At 45.3% G+C, this 18,267-nt stretch overlaps 1 protein-coding gene across 5 annotated transcripts in view; it reads right to left on the reverse strand.

Moving 5' to 3' along the window:
• Nucleotides 1-1,027: 1,027 nt before the first annotated feature.
• The window catches only part of LOC144500011 (nectin-3-like), a 196,905-nt gene continuing 179,665 nt past the window's right edge, over nt 1,028-18,267 (reverse strand). For 4 of the 5 annotated variants that reach the window (XM_078222756.1, XM_078222755.1, XM_078222754.1 and 1 more), the window contains one exon: nt 1,028-2,760. In XM_078222756.1, coding sequence (XP_078078882.1) covers nt 2,710-2,760 — 51 coding nt within the window. In that variant the 3' untranslated portion in view covers nt 1,028-2,709. The remainder of the gene's footprint in view (nt 2,761-18,267) is intronic. The other variant, XR_013498915.1, reaches the window with a different exon arrangement.

An 18,267-nucleotide genomic window follows, 5' to 3' on the forward strand; every position in this document is an offset into this window, starting at 1 on the left:
GCGGCTGGCATACAGGGAGAAGGGCATGCTGTGGGATCTGCAACCTGCCGGGTCTCGTGGCGCGTACGTGAGGTCGCAGATACAGATCTGTATGGACCTGGGCTGAGGCTCCCCCTTCTTCTACTCGCTGGAAAAAAGACAGGCGATCTGTCAGCAGCTCCTTACGCTGCTGGCTGACGGCAGATCCCTTGTTTCGGATCAGGAGGGCATTAGGGCAAATGCCCATAATTACTGTACTGCCCTTTTCTCTCCAGATCTGATCAGGGAGGATGCCCATGGAGTTTTGTGGGAGGACCTGTCGCAGTTCAGCCCGGAGGGTGCCGGTGGGCTTAAAGCTCCGTTAAGCCTGGGGGAGCTGACCGGCACCCTCGACAGCCTCTAAATGGGGAAGCCCCGGGGCTGGATGGGCTGACAGTGGAGTTCTTCAGGGTGTTCTGGAAAACAATTACATGGGGGTCCTGGGGGAGAGCACTGCGACCAGGGAAATAACCCTTTCTTGGCGCAGGGCTGTCATTGCTCTGCTGCCCAAGAAGGGGGATCTCCGCCACCTGAAAATCTGGTGCCCGGTCCCCCTCCTCAGCACAGACTATAAAATCTTTGCCAAGGCTGTGTCAACACATCTTGGCACCGTGCTGGACCACATAATCCACCCTGACCAGGCCTACACATTCCTGGGCTGTTCAATGCATGATAAGCTCAATCTGGTCTGGGATCTAGAAATCATAGAAACCCTACAGAGCAGAAGGAGGCCATTCGGCCCATCGAGTCTGCACCGACCACAATCCCACCCAGGCCCTACCCCTACATATTTACCCGCTAATCCCACTAACCTACGCATCACAGGACTCTAAGGGGCAATTTTTAACCTGGCCAATCAACCTAACCCGCACATCTTTGGACTGTGGGAGGAAACCGGAGCACCCGGAGGAAACCCACGCAGACACGAGGAGAATGTGCAAACTCCACACAGACAGTGACCCGAGCCGGGAATCGAACCCGGGACCCTGGAGCTGTGAAGCAGCAGTGCTAACCACTGTGCTACCGTGCTGCCCCATCATTCATCCATCATTCCCAGAGGGCTGATCTGTCCAGCGCCTTCCTGTCCCTTGATGTGGAGATGCTGGCATTGGACTGGGGTGGCACTAAGTCTCACAACACTAGGTAAGAGTCCAACATGTTTATTTGGAATCACGAGCTTTCAGAGCGCTGTTCCTTCATCAGGTGATGAAGGAGTAGCGCTCTGAAAGCCTGCGATTCCAAATAAACCTTTTGGACTTTAACCTGGTGTTGTGAGACTTCATACCGTTCCTGTCCCTTGATCAGGAGAGGTGTACGACAGGATGGATCACGAGTATCTGCTCTGAACTCTGTGGGCATTTGGGTTCGGGAAGCATTCTGTCACCCAGATCCGATTACTGTACGCTGCCAGAGTTTCATTAAACGCGCCCCTTCGCTTTGGGAGAGGAGTGCGGCAGGGCTTCCCTTTGTCTGGCCAACTGTATTCGATTTGCATGGAGCCATTCCTGCACCTCTTAGAACATAGAACATAGAACAGTACAGCACAGAACAGGCCCTTCGGCCCACGATGTTGTGCCGAGCTTTATCTGAAACCAAGATCAAGCTATCCCACTCCCTATCATCCTGGTGTGCTCCATGTGCCTATCCAATAACCGCTTAAATGTTCCTAAAGTGTCTGACTCCACTATCACTGCAGGCAGTCCATTCCACACCCCAACCACTCTCTGCGTAAAGAACCTACCTCTGATATCCTTCCTAGATCTCCCACCACGAACCCTATAGTTATGCCCCCTTGTAATAGCTCCAACCACCCGAGGAAATAGTCTTTGAACGTTCACTCTATCTATCCCCTTCATCATTTTATAAACCTCTATTAAGTCTCCCCTTAGCCTCCTCCGCTCCAGAGAGAACAGCCCTAGCTCCCTCAACCTTTCCTCATAAGACCTACCCTCCAAACCAGGCAGCATCCTGGTAAATCTCCTCTGCACTCTTTCCAGCACTTCCACATCCTTCTTATAGTGAGGTGACCAGAACTGCACACAATATTCCAAATGTGGTCTCACCAAGGTCCTGTACAGTTGCAGCATAACCCCACGGCTCTTAAACTCCAACTTCGGCACAGACAAGAAGGGCCAAAAGGCCTGTTTCTGAGCTGTAATTTTCTATGGTTCTATGGGTCTTTGGAACTCCTTGCAGGCGTTGCCCATCTTTTACCCGCACCTTCTCAAAGTCTGGAACACTGTCGCTTCGCACCGCAGCTCTCCCTGTCTGGAGTACAAAGAACAAAGAACAATACAGCACAGGAACAGGCCCTTCGGCCCTCCAAGCCCTGAGTAGTGGCTATCGTTCGTAATAGTTTAGTTAACTTGTTCACTGCTAGTTAGATAAATAAAGTGTTACGTGTTTGTTTTACAGAGAGTGTCTCAGGTAGTTATTTTGATTTAACCACAGATATTACCACTTGTCACACACTTCACCAGATTATGTCAAAGTGAGAATCAGGATATTGAATATGATCAGCCATGATCATAATGAATGTCAGAGCAGGCTTGTTGGGCTGAATGGCATACTCCTACTTCTAGTTTGTATAAAAGATAGTTTCAGTAAGGCTGAATATGGAAACTATCATTGGTTTGCATCCAACTGGTTCCTCTCGGACTTGATTTTCACCTGCTGTCATCTCCTCAAGATTCAATTTGCTGGAGGATCAGCTTCATTTTCATCCACTTGTACTTCATCCACCTGTGGGTAAATAGAAACACAGATCAACCATGCTCTATTAGAATGGTGTAAGCTTGAGGGGCTGAATGGTCGATTCCCTTCCAAGTTTCAGTCAGGAGCTGGCACCTCAGCACAGTCAAGAGCTGGAATAGAAGTTGCTGAGCAGTCACAAGCTGGTACAGAGGGCTCTGAGCACAGTCAGTTGTAGAGTCATATAGCACAGAAAGGACCCATCGAGTCTGCACCAAGACTAACTACCACTAAATTTGCGCTAGTCCTATTTTCCAGCACCTGTCCCATATCGTTGAATGTTATGATATTTCAAGTGCTCATCCAAATACTTTAAAGATTGTAAGGTTTCCAGCCTCCACTATCTTTCCAGGCAATGCACTCCAGATTCTTACCACCCTCTGTTAGTGGAGACAATCTAGAATAGCCAGGTTCAGAGAGTTCAGCCCTGATGCAAAGAGTCTCAAAGTTTCATCTGATCTATTGATGTGCGAAGTTAACTGGCTGGCGGTGGAATTTGGCAATGAGGATGGGATTCATTTAGATCAGTTGAGACGGCACAACTATGGTTTGGTGAGTATTTTCTTTGATTATACTTTTGACTTTGTTATCGAGTCAGGGGTTTACAGCATGGAAACAGGCCCCTCGGCCCAACTTGTCCATGTCGTCCCACTAAGCTAGTCTCAGTAGCCCGCGGCCCATATCCCTCTATACCCATCTTACCCATGTAACTGTCTAAATGCTTTTTAAAAGACAAAACTACCCACCTCTGCTACTACCTTTGGCAGCTTGTTTGTCTACACTCAGCACCCTGTGTGTGAAAGAATTGCTCCTCTGGACCCTTTTGTATCTCTCCCCTCAAATCTTCCCAAAATACAGTACCGGATCAAGTTAGGTCCCAGGCTAGCCACACCGACCCTAGCCGACTATGGCAGGGTCTGCAAGACATAACAGGCTACAAGATGAAGACATGTAAAATTGCCAGCTCCAACGCACCCCTCCCTGATGAGCTCAATGCATTCTACGCCCATTTTGAACAAGAGGTCAGCGAGAGCATGCCCTCCACCCTGGAAGCCCTGGATGAACCTGTATCAGGGGTCACCATTACAGATGCCAGAGCAGCTTTCTCAAAGGTCAACCCATGGAAAGCGACTGGACCGGATGAGGTACCCGGACGAGCACTCAGATCCTGCACGGACCAGCTGGGGCGAGTATTCGCAGACATCTTCAACTTCTCTTTACAACAATCTGAGGTTCCTATCTGCTTCAAGAAGACGACCATCATCCCAGTACCTAACAAAAACCAAGCAAGCGTGCCTTAATGACTATCAATTATTATGAAGTGGTTTGAAAGGTTAGTCATGGCACGAATCAATTCCAGCCTCCCGGACTACCTGGATCCACTACAGTTTGCCTACCGCCGCAACAGGTCCACAGCAGACGCCATTTCCCTGGCCCTGCACTCAACCCTGGAACACCAAGAAAGCAATGTCAGACTCCTATTTATTGACTACAGCTCAGCCTTCAACACCATTATTCCCACGAAACCCATCTCCAAACTCCGTGGCCTGGACCTCAGCATCTCCCTCTGTGACTGGATCCTGAACTTCCTAACTCTCAGACCACAATCAGTAAGGATAAGCAACATTTCCTCCACGATCATCCTCAATATGGGTGTCCCACAGGCTGTGTTCTCAGCCACCGACTGTACTCCTTATACAACTATGACTGTGTGGCCAAATTTCCTCCAATTCGATTTTCAAGTTTGCGGACAACACCACCGTTGTGGGTCAGATCTCAAACAATGATGAGACAAAGTACAGAAATGAGATAGAGAATCTGGTGAACTGGTGTGGCAACAATAATCTCTCCTTCAATGTCAATAAAACGAAGGCGATTGTCATAGACTTCAGGAAGCGTAAAGGAGAACATGCCCCTGTATACATCAACAGGGATGAAGTAGAAAGGGTCGAGAGTTTCAAGTTTTTAGGTGTCCAGATCACCAACAACCTGTCCTGGTCCCCCCATGCCGACACTATAGTTAAGAAAGCCCACCAACGCCTCTACTTTCTCAGAAGATTCAGCAAATTTGGCATGTCAGCTACGACTCTCACCAACTTTTACAGATACACCATAGAAAGCATTCTTTCTGCTTGTATCACAGCTTGATATGGTTCCTTCTCTGCTGCAAAGAGCTACAAAAAGTCGTGAATGTAGCCCAATCCATCACGCAAACCAGCCTGCCATCCATTGCCTCTGTCTACACTTCCCGCTGCCTCGGCAAAGCAGCCAGCATAATTAAGGACCCCACGCACCCTAGACATTCTCTCTTCCACTTTCTACCATCAGGAAAGAGATACAAAAGTCTGAGGTCACGTATCAACTGACTCAAGAAAGAACTTCTTCCCTGCTGCTGTCAGACTTTTGAATGGACTTACCTTGCATTAAGTTGATCTTTCTCTACACCCTAGCTATGACTGTAACACTACATTCTGCATTCTCTCGTTTCCTTCTCTATAAATGGTATGCTTTGCCTGTATAGCATGCAAAAAACAATACTTTTCACTGTATGTTAATACATGTGACAATAATAAATTAAATCAAATCAAATCAAAATCTATGCCCTCTAGTTTTAGACTCCCCTACCTTTGGGAAAATATGTTGACTATCTACCTTATCTATGCCCATCATTATTTTATAGACCTCTATATGATCACACCCAAGCCTCCTACACTCCAGAGAAAAAAGTCCCAGTCTATCCAGCTTCTTCTTATAACTTAAACCATCAAGTCTTGGTAGCATCCAAGTAAATCTTTTCTAGATTCTTTCTAGTTTAATAATATCCTTTCTATTATAGGGTGGCCAGAACTGTGCACAGTATTCCAAGTGTGCCGTACAAAGTCTTGTACAACTTTAACAAGACATCCCAACTCCTGTATTCAATGATCTGACCAATGAAACCAGGCATGCTGAATGCCTTCTTCACCACTCTGTCCACTTGTGACTCCACTTTCAAGGAGCTATGAACCTGTACCCCTAGTTCTCTTTGTTCTGTAACTCTCCCCAATGCCCTACCATTAACTGAGTAAGTACTGCCTTGATTCGAGCTACCAAAATGCATCACCTCACATTTACCTAAATTCAACTCCATCTGCCATACATCGGCCCAATTTTAATCCTAGATAACCTTCTTCACTATCCACTATGCCACCAATCTTGGTGTCAGCTGTTGTAGATCAGCAGCCTATTAAAAGAGCAGATCCAAGCCAAGTATAGATCGGATAGAACATAGAACATAGAAAAGCAACAGCACAAACAGGCCCTTCGGCCCACAAGTTGCGCCGAACATGTCCCTACCTACTAGGCTTACCTATAACCCTCTATCTTAATAACTTCCATGAACTTATCCAAAAGTCTCTTAAAAGACCCTATCGAATCCGCCTCCACCACCACTACCGGCAGCCGATTCCACGCACCCACCACCCTCTGAGTGAAAAACTTACCCCAAACAAGTCCTCTGTACCTACTCCCCAGCACCCTAAACCTGTGAACTCTTGTGGCAACCATTTCAGCCCTGGGTAAAAGCCTCTGAGAATCCACTCTATCAATACCTCTCAACATCTTATACACCTCTATCAGGTCACCTCTCATCCTTCGCTTCTCCAAGGAGAAAAGACCTAGCTCTCTCAACCTATCCTCATAAGGCATGCCACCCAATCCAGGCAACATCCTTGTAAATCTCCTCTGCACCCTTTCTATGACTTCCACATCCTTTCTGTAATGAGGCGACCAGAACTGGATATAGAGAGAAGTGGAGGGAACAAAGTATGTGATTGTGAAGTTCCCGCAAGCTGAAGCAGTGAACTGTGAGGCAAGCCAAGAGAATTTGGAGTACTGTGAGTATGGATAAAGTGGAAACAAAGTACCTTACTTGTGAAGTTTCCCTTGTGCCAGCGAGCCATGGTGTCAAATGCCAAAAGGCGGAACTCGAGTTACTTACAGAATGGGGAGGTGAAGGGACTAGTTCCGCCACCTAGCCCAAAAATAAGCTAATTGAGAAAATGCAAAAACAAGGATGGGCTCCTAGCAACCTTTCACTACACAATGAAAACTGGGGGGAGGCTCAAACAAGTGACAAGACAGACAAAGCCATCATCATAATTTTGACCCTTTATTTGCAACAGCAATCCTTAAACGCCACTGCCCTGTGGCAATTGTGGCTCCTTAGTGAATGGAGAAGGAACATTGTAACAGTGCCTTTTAATACTGCAGAGACAAATATTCTTTGAGGGGGTACCCATCCCCAGTGAAATAAGAAAGCTTAGTTTGTAAATGAAATACAAGCTTGTGCGAAACACTTCTTGCATTTGGCTCTCTGAATCTGAGAGATGTGAAAAGCTGTGAGTTTCTGTTTAAGTTGGCAAGGTCAAAGAAAGCTTGCAGTTAAGCATGGTCAAGTTGAACTTGTCAAAACATTCACGTGAAAAGAAATGGTTACCTAGTTTGAAAGAAAAAATGCTGAACATCAGAACTTGAAAAAACAAGGTCGAGGCAAGAAATGAAATTTAAGCAAAGCTGAAGAAAAATAGAACAAGTTTAAAATTACATAAGGTGATGAAATTATGTGCCAAGTCTTCTCCGCCCACTCACCCCTGAGGTTCTATAGGAAAGTTAACCATTTCAATAGACAGTGGTTTGTTTTAAATTGCCTAGAAACTTGTGTGTCTAGGTTAAGAACAAAGCATAGTACAGTGCAGGAACAGGTCCATCTGCCCACCAGGTCTGTGCCAACACATGCTGCTCTAATCTAATATTTTCTTGCCTCCACGTGGTCCATATCCCTCTATTCACTGCCTGAGGTTGTATGGGCTGAGGTTAGAAACAGGAAAGGAGAGGTCACCCTGTTGGGAGTTTTCTATAGGTCTCCGAAAAGTTCCAGAGATGTAGAGGAAAGGATTGCAAAGATGATTCTGGATACGAACGAAAATAACAGGGTAGTTGTTATGGGGGACTTTAACTTTACAAATATTGACTGGAAACGGGTTCGAGTAATTTAGATGGGTCAGTTTTTGTCCAATGTGTGCAGGAGGTTTTTCCTGACACAGTATGTAGATAGACCAACAAGAGGCGAGACCACATTGGATTTGGTACTGGGTAATGAACCAGGCCAGATGTTAGATTTGGAGGTAGGTGAGCACTTTGGTGATAGTGACCACAATTCGGTTACGTTTACTTTAGCAATGGAAAGGGATAGGTATATACTGCAGGGCAAGAGTTATAGCTGGGGAAAAGGAAATTATGATGCGATTAGGCGAGATTTAGGATACACAGGATGGGGACGAAATCTGCAGGGGATGGGCACAATTGAAATGTGGAGCTTGTTCAAGGAACAACTACTGCGTGTCCTTGAGAAGTATGTACTTGTCAGACAGGGAGGAAGTGGTTGAGTGAGGGAACCATGGTTTACTAAAGAAGTTAAATCTCCTGTGAAGAGGAACAAAGAACAATACAGCACAGGAACAGGCCCTTCGGCCCTCCAAGCCCGTGCCGCTCCCTGGTCCAAATAGACCATTCTTTTGTATCCCTTCATTCCCATTCCGTTCATGTGGCTATCTAGATAAGTCTTAAACATTCCCAGTGTGTCCGCCTCCACCACCTTGCCCGGCAGCGCATTCCAGGCCCCCACCACCCTCTGTGTAAAATACGTCCTTCTGATATCCGTGTTAAACCTCCCCCCCTTCACCTTGAACATATGACCCCTTGTGAACGTCACCACAGACCTGGGAAAAAGCTTCCCACCGTTCACCCTATCTATGCCTTTCATAATTTTATACACCTCTATTAGGTCACCCTTCATCCTCTGTCTTTCCAGTGAGAACAACCCCAGTTTACCCAATCTCTCCTCATAACTAAGTCCTTCCATACCAGGCAACATCCTGGTAAACCTCCTCTGCACTCTCTCTAAAGACTCCACGTCCTTCTGGTAGTGTGGCGACCAGAACTGGGCGCAGTATTCCAAATGCGGCCAAACCAATGTTCTATACAACTGCAACATCAGACCCCAACTTTTATACTCTATGCCCCGTCCTATAAAGGCAAGCATGCCATATGCCTTATTCACTACCTTCTCCACCTGTGACGTCACTTTCAAGGATCTGTGGACTTGCACACCCAGGTCCCTCTGCGTATCTACACCCTTTATGGTTCTGCCATTTATCGTATAGCTCCCCCCTAAGTTAGTTCTACCAAAATGCATCACTTAGCATTTATCTGGATTGAACTCCATCTGCCATTTCTTTGCCCAAATTTCCAGCCTATCTATATTCTTCTGTAGCCTCTGACAATGTTCCTCACTATCTGCAAGTCCAGCCATTTTCGTGTCATCCGCAAACTTACTGATCACCCCAGCTACACCTTCTTCCAGATCGTTTATATAAATCACAAACAGCAGAGGTCCCAATACAGAGCCCTGCGGAACACCACTAGTCACAGGCATCCAGCCGGAAAAAGACCCTTCCACTACCACCCTCTGTCTTCTGTGACCAAGCCAGTTCTCCACCCATCTGGCCACCTCCCCCTTTATCCCATGAGATCCAACCTTTTGCACCAACCTACCATGAGGGACTTTGTCAAACGCTTTACTAAAGTCCATATAGACGACATCCACAGCCCTTCCCTCGTCAACCATTCTAGTCACTTCTTCAAAAAACTCCACCAGGTTAGTGAGGCATGATCTCTCACAAAACCATGCTGACTATCGTTAATGAGTTTATTCCTTTCTAAATGCGCATACATCCTATCTCTAAGAATCCTCTCCAACAACTTCCCTACCACGGATGTCAAGCTCACCGGCCTATAATTTCCTGGGTTATCCTTCCTACCCTTCTTAAATAATGGGATCACATTAGCTATCCTCCAATCCTCTGGGACCTCACCTGTGTCCAGTGACGAGACAAATATTTGCGTCAGAGGCCCAGCGATTTCATCTCTCGTCTCCCTGAGCAGCCTTGGATAGAATACATCAGGCCCGAGGGATTTGTCAGTCTTTATATTCCCTAAAAAACCTAAAACTTCCTCCCTTGAAATGGAGATTTTCTCTAACGGGTCAACACTCCCCTCCGAGACACTCCCAGTCAACACATCCCTCTCCTTTGTGAATACCGACGCAAAGTATTCATTTAGGATCTCCCCTACTTCTTTGGGCTCGAAGCATAATTCCCCACTTTTGTCCCTGAGAGGTCCGATTTTTTCCCTGACAACCCTTTTGTTCCTAACGTATGAATAAAATGCCTTGGGATTCTCCTTAACACTGCCTGCAAAGGACATTTCGTGACCCCTTTTTGCCCTTCTAATTCCTCGTTTGAGTTATTTCCTACTTTCTTTGTATTCCTCCAGAGCTCCCTCCGTTTTTAGCTGCCTGGACCTAACATACGCCACTCTTTTCTTTTTGACCAATCCCTCAATTTCCCTGGTTATCCACGGTTCTCGAATCCTACCCTACCCATCCTTCTTTTTTACAGGCACATGCCTGTCCTGTAGCCCTAACAACTGTTCCTTAAAAGACTCCCACATGCCAGATGTGGATTTACCCTCAAACAGCCTCTCCCAATCAACAGCTGCCAATTTCTGCCTAATCCCACTAAAGTTAGCCTTCCCCCAATCCAACACTTTACCCTTGGGACACCACTCATCCTTTTCCATCACTATCCTAAAGCTAACAGAATTGTGGTCACTATTTGCCACATGTTCCCCTACCGAAACTTTGAAGACCTGACCGGGCTCATTCCCCAGTACTAGGTCTAGTATAGCCCCCTCACTAGTCGGGCTATCTACATATTGTTCCAAAGAACCTTCCTGTACGCATTTTACAAATTCCTCCCCATCCAGAGTCCCTGCCCTACGCGATTTCCAGTCTATACCAGGGAAATTGAAGTCTCCCACTACAACAACCCCATTTTTCCTGCACCTATCCATTATCTCCTGACATATCCGTTCTTCCACTTCCCTTGGGCTGTTGGGGGGCCTGTAGTATACCCCCAACATAGTGACAGCACCCTTCCTGTTTCTCAGCTCCACCCACAGTGACTCGTTACACGACCCCTCTGAATTGTCCTCCCTCTGCACCGCTGTAATATGCTCTCTAACTAATACTGCTACTCCCCCACCTCTTTTGGCCCCTCCTCTGTCTCGCCTAAAACACTTGTACCCCGGAATATTCAGTTACCAGTCCTGTTCCTCTTTCAACCAAGTCTCTGTCACCGCAACCACATCCAAATTCCTCGTAAGCATTAAGGCCCTAAGTTCGTCTGTCTTACCTGCTACGCTCCTTGCATTGAAGTAGATGCACTCCAGACCACCAGGCCCAGTGAGGTCATCCTCCCCCAGAGTGCTCTTCTTCTTTGCCAGCCTTGTCCTGGCCCCAAGCTCGTCCCCAGCCTCTACACTTGTAGACTTAATTTTTTGATCCCCACCCCCCTGCCATATTAGTTTAAACCCACCCGAACTGCACTAGCAAAACTCCCAGCCAGGATATTCGTGCCCTTCCAATTTAGTTGTGGCCCGTCCTTCTTGTACAGGTGCCCTCCTCTCTTGAAAACTTCCCAGTGATCCAGGAATATGAAGCCCTCCCTCCTGGACCAGTCCTTTAGCCAAGCGTTCAATTGTACTATCTCCCTATTCCTAGCCTCACTGGCCCTAGGCATTGGGAGCAGCCCAGAGATTGCCACCCTGGAGGCCCTACTTTTTAGTCTATTTCCCAACTCCCTGAATTGCTTTCGTAGGATCCTCCTGCTTTTCCTATCTACGTCATTTGTACCAATGTGTACAATGACATCCGTTTCTTTATCCTCCCCTTTTAATATGCGTCCTATCTTAGATAAAGATGAGACTTATATAAAGATGAGACGTGAAGGCTCAGTTAGGGCGCTTGAGAGTTACAAGTTAGCCAGGAAGGACCTAAAGAGAGAGCTAAGAAGAGCCAGGAGGGGACATGAGAAGTCTTTGGCAGGTAGGATCAAGGAAAACCATAAAGCTTTCTCTAGGTATGTCAGGAATAAAAGAATGACTGGGGTAAGATTAGGGCCAGTCAAGGACAGTAATGGGAAGTTGTGCGTGGAGTCCAAAGAGATAGGAGAGGCGCTAAATGAATATTTTTCGTCAGTATTCACACAGGAAAAAGACAATGTTGTCGAAGAGAATACTGAGATACAGGCTATTAGGTTAGACGGGATTGAGGTTCATCAGGAGGAGGTGTTAACAATTCTGGAAAGTGTGAAAATAGATAAGTCCCCTGGGCCGGATGGGATTTATGCTAGGATTCTCTGGGAAGCTAGGGAGGAGATTGCAGAGCCTTTGGCTTTGATCTTTATGTCGTCATTGTCTACAGGAATAGTGCCAGAAGACTGGAGGACAGCAAATGTTGTCCCCTTGTTCAAGAAGGGGAGTAGAGACAACCCTGGTAATTATAGACCAGTGAGCCTTACTTCTGTTGTGGGCAAAGTTTTGGAAAGGATTATAAGTGATAGGATTTATAATCATCTGGAAAGGAACAATTTGATTAGGGATAGTCAATACGGTTTTGTGAAGGGTAGGTCGTGCCTCACAAACCTTATTGAGTTCTTTGAGAAGGTGACCAAAGAGGTGGATGAGGGTAAAGCAGTTGATGTGGTGTATATGGATTTCAGTAAAGCGTTTGATATGGTTCCCCACAACAGGCTATTGCAGAAAGTACGGAGGCATGGGATTGAGGGTGATTTAGCGGTTTGGATCAGAAATTGGCTAGCTGTAAGAAGACAGAGTCGTTGATGGGAAATGTTCATCCTAGAGTTCAGTTACTAGTGGTGTACCGTAAGGATCTGTTTTGGGGCCACTGCTGTTCGTCATTTTTATAAATGACCTGGATGAGGGCATAGAAGGATGGGTTAGTAAATTTGCGGATGACACTAAAGTCGGTGGAGTTGTGGACAGTGCGGAAGGATGTTGCAGGTTACAGAGGGACATAGATAAGCTGCAGAGCTGGGCTGAGAGGTGGCAAATGGAGTTTAATGCGGAAAAGTGTGAGGTGATTCACTTTGGAAGGAGTAACAGGAATACAGAGTACTGGGCTAATGGTAAGATACTTGGTAGTGTGGATGAGCAGAGAGATCTGGGTGCCCATGTGCATAGTTCCCTGAAAGTTGGCACTCAGGTTGATAGGGTTGCTAAGAAGGCGTACGGTATGTTCGCTTTTATTGGTAGAGGGATTGAGTTTCAGAGCCATGATGTCATGCAAATCTCTGTACAAATCTCTGGTGCGGCCGCATTTGGAGTATTGCGCAGAGTTCTGGTCGCCGCATTATAGGAAGGATGTGGAAGCATTGGAAAGGGTGCAGAGGAGATTTACCAGGATGTTGCCTGGTATGGTGGGAAGGTCTTATGAGGAAAGACTGAATGACTTGAGGCTGTTTTCGTTAGAGAGAAGGTGGTTAAGGGGTGACTTAATAGAGGCATACAAGATGACCAGAGGATTAGAAAGGGTGGACAGTGTGAGCCTTTTTCCTCAGATGGTGATGGCTAGCATGAGGGGACATAGCTTTAAATTGAGGGGTGATAGATATCGGACAGATGTCAGAGGTAGGTTCTTTACTCAGAGAGTAGTAAGGGCGTGGAATGCCCTGCCTGCAATAGTAGTGGACTCGTCAACATTAAGGGCATTTAAAGGGTCATTGGATAAGCATATGGATGATATTGGAATAGTGTAGGTTCGATGTGCTTTAGATTCATTTCACAGGTCGGCGCAACATCGAGGGCCGAAGGGCCTGTACTGCGCTGTAATGTTCTATGTTCTATTCATGTATCTATCTAGATGCCTCTTGAACATTATCAAATCAGCTTCCATCACCCCCTCCGGCAGCTCATCTCAGGCATTCACCACCCTCTATGTGAAAAACGTGCCCCTTACATCAGGCTGATGGTAGGTCTGTCATTCGACAAGACACCAAATTGGTTAGAATAATATTTATTTGGTTCAGAAGAGTTCTTGACGGTGGGGAGTGCAGAACTAAGGGTCATAGTTTGTGTATAAGGGGTAGATTTTTTTAGGAGAGGTGAGGGGAAATTTCTTCATCCAGAGAGTGGTGAATGCGTAGAATTCACTACAACAGAAAGCAGATGAGGTCAAAACATGGTGTGGATGCAGTTTTTGGATGGCACAGTGGTTAGTACTGTTACCTTGCAGTGCTATGGACCTTGGTTTGATTCCCAGCTTGGGTGACTGTCTGTGTGGAGTTTGTACATTCTCCCTGTGTCTGCGCGGGATTCCTCCAGGTGCTCTGGTTTTCTCCCACAGTCCAAAGATGAGCGATTAAATTGGACATGTTAAATTGCCCCTCAGTGTCAGGGGGACTAGCGGGGTAAATATATGGGGTTAAGGAGATAGGACTTGGGTGGGATTGTTGTCAGTGCAGGTGGTCTGAATGGTCTCCTTCTGCACTGTAGGGATTCTATGGTTTCAGAAAGGAATTAGATAGCGCTCTTGTGGCTAAAGGAATCAAGGATATGGGGGTGGGGGTGGTAAAGGCATGATCAGGGTATTGAATTTGATGATCAGCCATGATCATAATGAGTGGTGGAGCAGGCTCAAAGGGCCGAATGGCCTACTCCTGTTTTTATGTAATGTGTTTAGGATTTTGAATCAACGAAGGATAGGTGATGCCTATAAAATGAGGCCCTGGAAATTGACTTTAATGGAACAAAAAGGTTATAATGGAGTATGGAGGATAATCGTATTTTGAGGAATTGCAAGATTGTAGTGCTTCGTCTCCTTAAGAAGTTATCGTTGTGAGAGACTGCTCGGAATTTACTGTTTGAAATGTATGAGCAGTAAGAATCAGTGGCTCTGCCTGCCACAGGAATCGGACTGGGGGAGGGGTGGAACATGGAAAGGTCTGTTGACCTCGTGCGAGATTTTACGGTTTTGGGACGAGTGAGGTTGTTAAATCCCACCCAGCGTGTTTCGTTTGTTTTAAGTGATGTTCGTAGATTATCGTTGTTTTGGGCTACGTCTGTTAAAGTTTATCTTTTGGGGGAATTAACCATCAGGTTTTAATTACAGGCATTTAAAAAGTTTAAAAACAGAACCACAAGAAGCGTCGCCTTAATTAATTTTGGTTATCAGGTTATCATTGTTTTAAAGCGCTTGCTATGTTCTTTGCTTGTGTATGGATGATAGTTATGTGTAGTATGCTTCAAATGATTGGTATGGTGGCACAGTGGTTAGTACTGCTGCCTCAGCACCAGGGACCCACCTCTCAGTGCCAGGAACCCAGGTTCAATTCCAGCCTTGGGCAACTGTGTGTGGAGTTTGCACTTCCCCCCACCCCCGGGTTTCCTTCAGGTGCTCCGGTTTCTTCCTACACTTCCGACACACATGTGCAGGTTAGGTGGATTAGCAATGCTAATTTGCCCTTTAATGTCAGGGGAGTTAGCAGGGTAAATACGTGGGTTTACAGGGATAGGGCCTGGGTTGGATTGTTGGTGCAGGCTTGATGGGCCAAATGGCCTCCTCCAGAGCTGTAGGAATTCTATAAAATGTTAATGTTTTCTGTCTGATATTGTGATTTAACTCAAACAGCTAATACAAAGGAAGTGTAATTAATATTTTATTTTCAAAGTTATGAACCTGGAATCATGTTTACTGGCCTGAATCATGATTCCAGGATATTTTGATAAATATGGAAATGTTAATCTGCATACAAGTTCACAGGTGAGAGAGTTTCAATTTGACAGGGTTAATTCAAATTTGGAATATTTGAAGTTATTACTATTAACCAAAGAGTTAATGACACAATTGGCACAATGAAAAGGAAAATTGAGATTGGATGCAATCCTGAGGAAAAAGTTCAAAAGGAGAGATTGTTAAGTAAAAATGAGTCCGGACTGTGTTCTGACTGGGTTAAAACAAGAGGATAGTGATATAATGACGTCCATATGAGAATTTTTACTCACCCTTTTCAAACTAACAGGGATTAACTGTTAACTGTTGAATGCTATCAGCTGAAGATGTATTTATATTTTTGCAGGAATTGGGAATTACAAAATTTTAAGTTTTGAATTGTCAAATATGCTCAGATGAATTAACCCATTGTGCTCCAAGCAGAATGGATCTTATGTTTTACCTTACAACTAACTGCAAAGTGGAACAAGATTTGCAGTAGCTTCAACAACAGCGAGAATTTATTTATAGATTCTAAATAATGCAGCAAAAGCCAAACCAATTCAAAGCTAATGAAAAGGGGGCTGGGCATCTAGTGAGGAGTTACAACAGGCAGAATGGACAGAGTTTGAGATTGCATTCACTAGTCTCAAACAACGCCCAGCAACAGCACTGGGACTGTCAGATTTGACTCACCTGTTACTGCCATAATAATGAGAATTAATACACAGCCTGAGGGACGCAACAATGTGGAGATCATAAACGAGCTGTATCAGCAGTAGCTGCAGGATTGACCAGGTGCATCCAAGCCTCGGATTATGCATCTTGGGCATGCTGAAGTGAGCAAACCGATTACAATGCTGGGGGAAGTGATTCGACAGAACACACTGCAGTACAGATTCTGAACATGGGAAGATTGAAAGCGGTTCAAAAAACGAAGAAAAGTACAACACAGCAACAGGCCCTTCAAGCCTGTGCCGATCATGATGCCCTAACTAAACTAAAAAAACCTTCCATCCTTACTCGGTCCTTATCCCTTTATTTCCTCCATATCCATGTACCCATCCAGTTGCCTCTTAATTGCTAATTGTGCTCGTTTCCACCGCCTCCTCTGGGGGCGTGTTCCAGGCACCCACTTGAAAAACTGACTATCCATCCTGTCTATGCCTCAAATTTTGTAGACCTCTATCAGGCCTCCCCTCAGCCTCCATCTTTCCAGTGAAAACAATCCTTGTTTATTCCAGCTTTCCTCATAGCCAACACCCTTGAGACCAGGCAACATCCTGGTGAATCTTCTTTGCACTCTCTCTAAAGTTTCCACCTCCTTCTGGTAGTGTGGTGACCAGAACTGCACGCAATACTCCAAATGCGTTTCATATAGCTGCAACATGATTTCCCAACTCTTGCACTCAATGCTCCGGCTGATGAAGGCAAGCATGCTATATGCCTTCTTAATCACCTCGGCCACTTGTGTTGCCACTTTTAGGGTACTGTGTACCCATATGCTCAAATCCCTGCTTCCTTTCTTAAGGAAGTGAAAAAGATTGGCTATTCTCCAGTCCTCTGGAACTTCACCTGTGGTCAAAGAGGATGTGAAGATATCTGTTAAGTCTCCAGGTGTTTCTCCTCTTGCCACCCGCAGTAACCTGGGATAGATCCCATCTGGCCCCGGGGACTTGTCTACCTTAATGCAACTTAGGATACCCAACACTTCCTCCTTCGATATACTGACATTCTCTAGAGTGTTCACACACCTATCCCTGACTTCAACATCCATCATGTTCTTCTCCTTGGTAAATACTGATACAAAGTACTCATCAAGGATCTCACCCACAGACACTAGAAGGGCTAGAAAGCCTGCTGCTCCCAGCAAATGAACATATTACTATACTTAGAGATTGGGGGAAATAACCCAGCGGGATACATGAACAGTGAGGGAGGGAACCCTGTATGTGATGCACAAGCAGGAGATGAGGAAGTGAACAGGATAAGAGCCGTTAAAGAAGGCTGATGTGACCTGGTTTCTCAATGGGTTATGGCAGATTGAATGGCGAGCCAAGAACAGGATGGGAGTAGTTGAACAAGGCGGGACAAAATTAAAAGTGGGATCTAATGATGGATAACTAGAACAATGATGATGATTTTTTAAAAACTCACATTTAAAGGGATTTTTTAAAAAGTCAATAAATAAGAAAACATATACATAGCTCATAGATATAGGAATGAAGTTTCTTTTGAAGAGGGGAAGAAGTGAAATTATTAGAAATCTGCCAGTCCAACAACACTGTTGTTTGAAACAAAAACAGAAAATGCTGGAAAAACTCAGCAAGTCTGACAGCATCTTTGGAGAGAGAAAAGAGCCAACGTTTTGAGTCAGCTTGTCCCTTCGTCAGAGCTTATTGTTGTTTGAATTTGGGACAATGAGATGTGAAAAGTGCACTGTGATTTAGCAAGTTACTTTTATAAAATATCATCCAAGATAAAAGAACAAGTGATCAAAACATGTTAATACCTGGGATCAAATAGAAATGTTTGATTTCTGTTTTAGAGATACGAGAATATTTTATTGAACTGCAAAGTTTCTCAAGGGCTTGTAACTGGGATAGGACAACTACTAGTCGATGCATCAAATTAGATAGAGTGACTTGAGGGTAGAAGATAGGGACTAGAAATCAAAACAGCAAATGGGACATTGGATGCAATTTAATGGGACATTTCAATCTGATATTGACATACATTCTAGCAATAGGAAAGTATAGAGGAGGCTAGTAAATTGAGAGCTTTCTCTTGGTGTATTTATGCCTTGTTTAGTTTGTTTTTTTAAGAGA

This window comes from Mustelus asterias, chromosome 10 (genome assembly GCF_964213995.1).
Source record: "Mustelus asterias chromosome 10, sMusAst1.hap1.1, whole genome shotgun sequence".
NCBI lineage: Eukaryota > Metazoa > Chordata > Chondrichthyes > Carcharhiniformes > Triakidae > Mustelus > Mustelus asterias.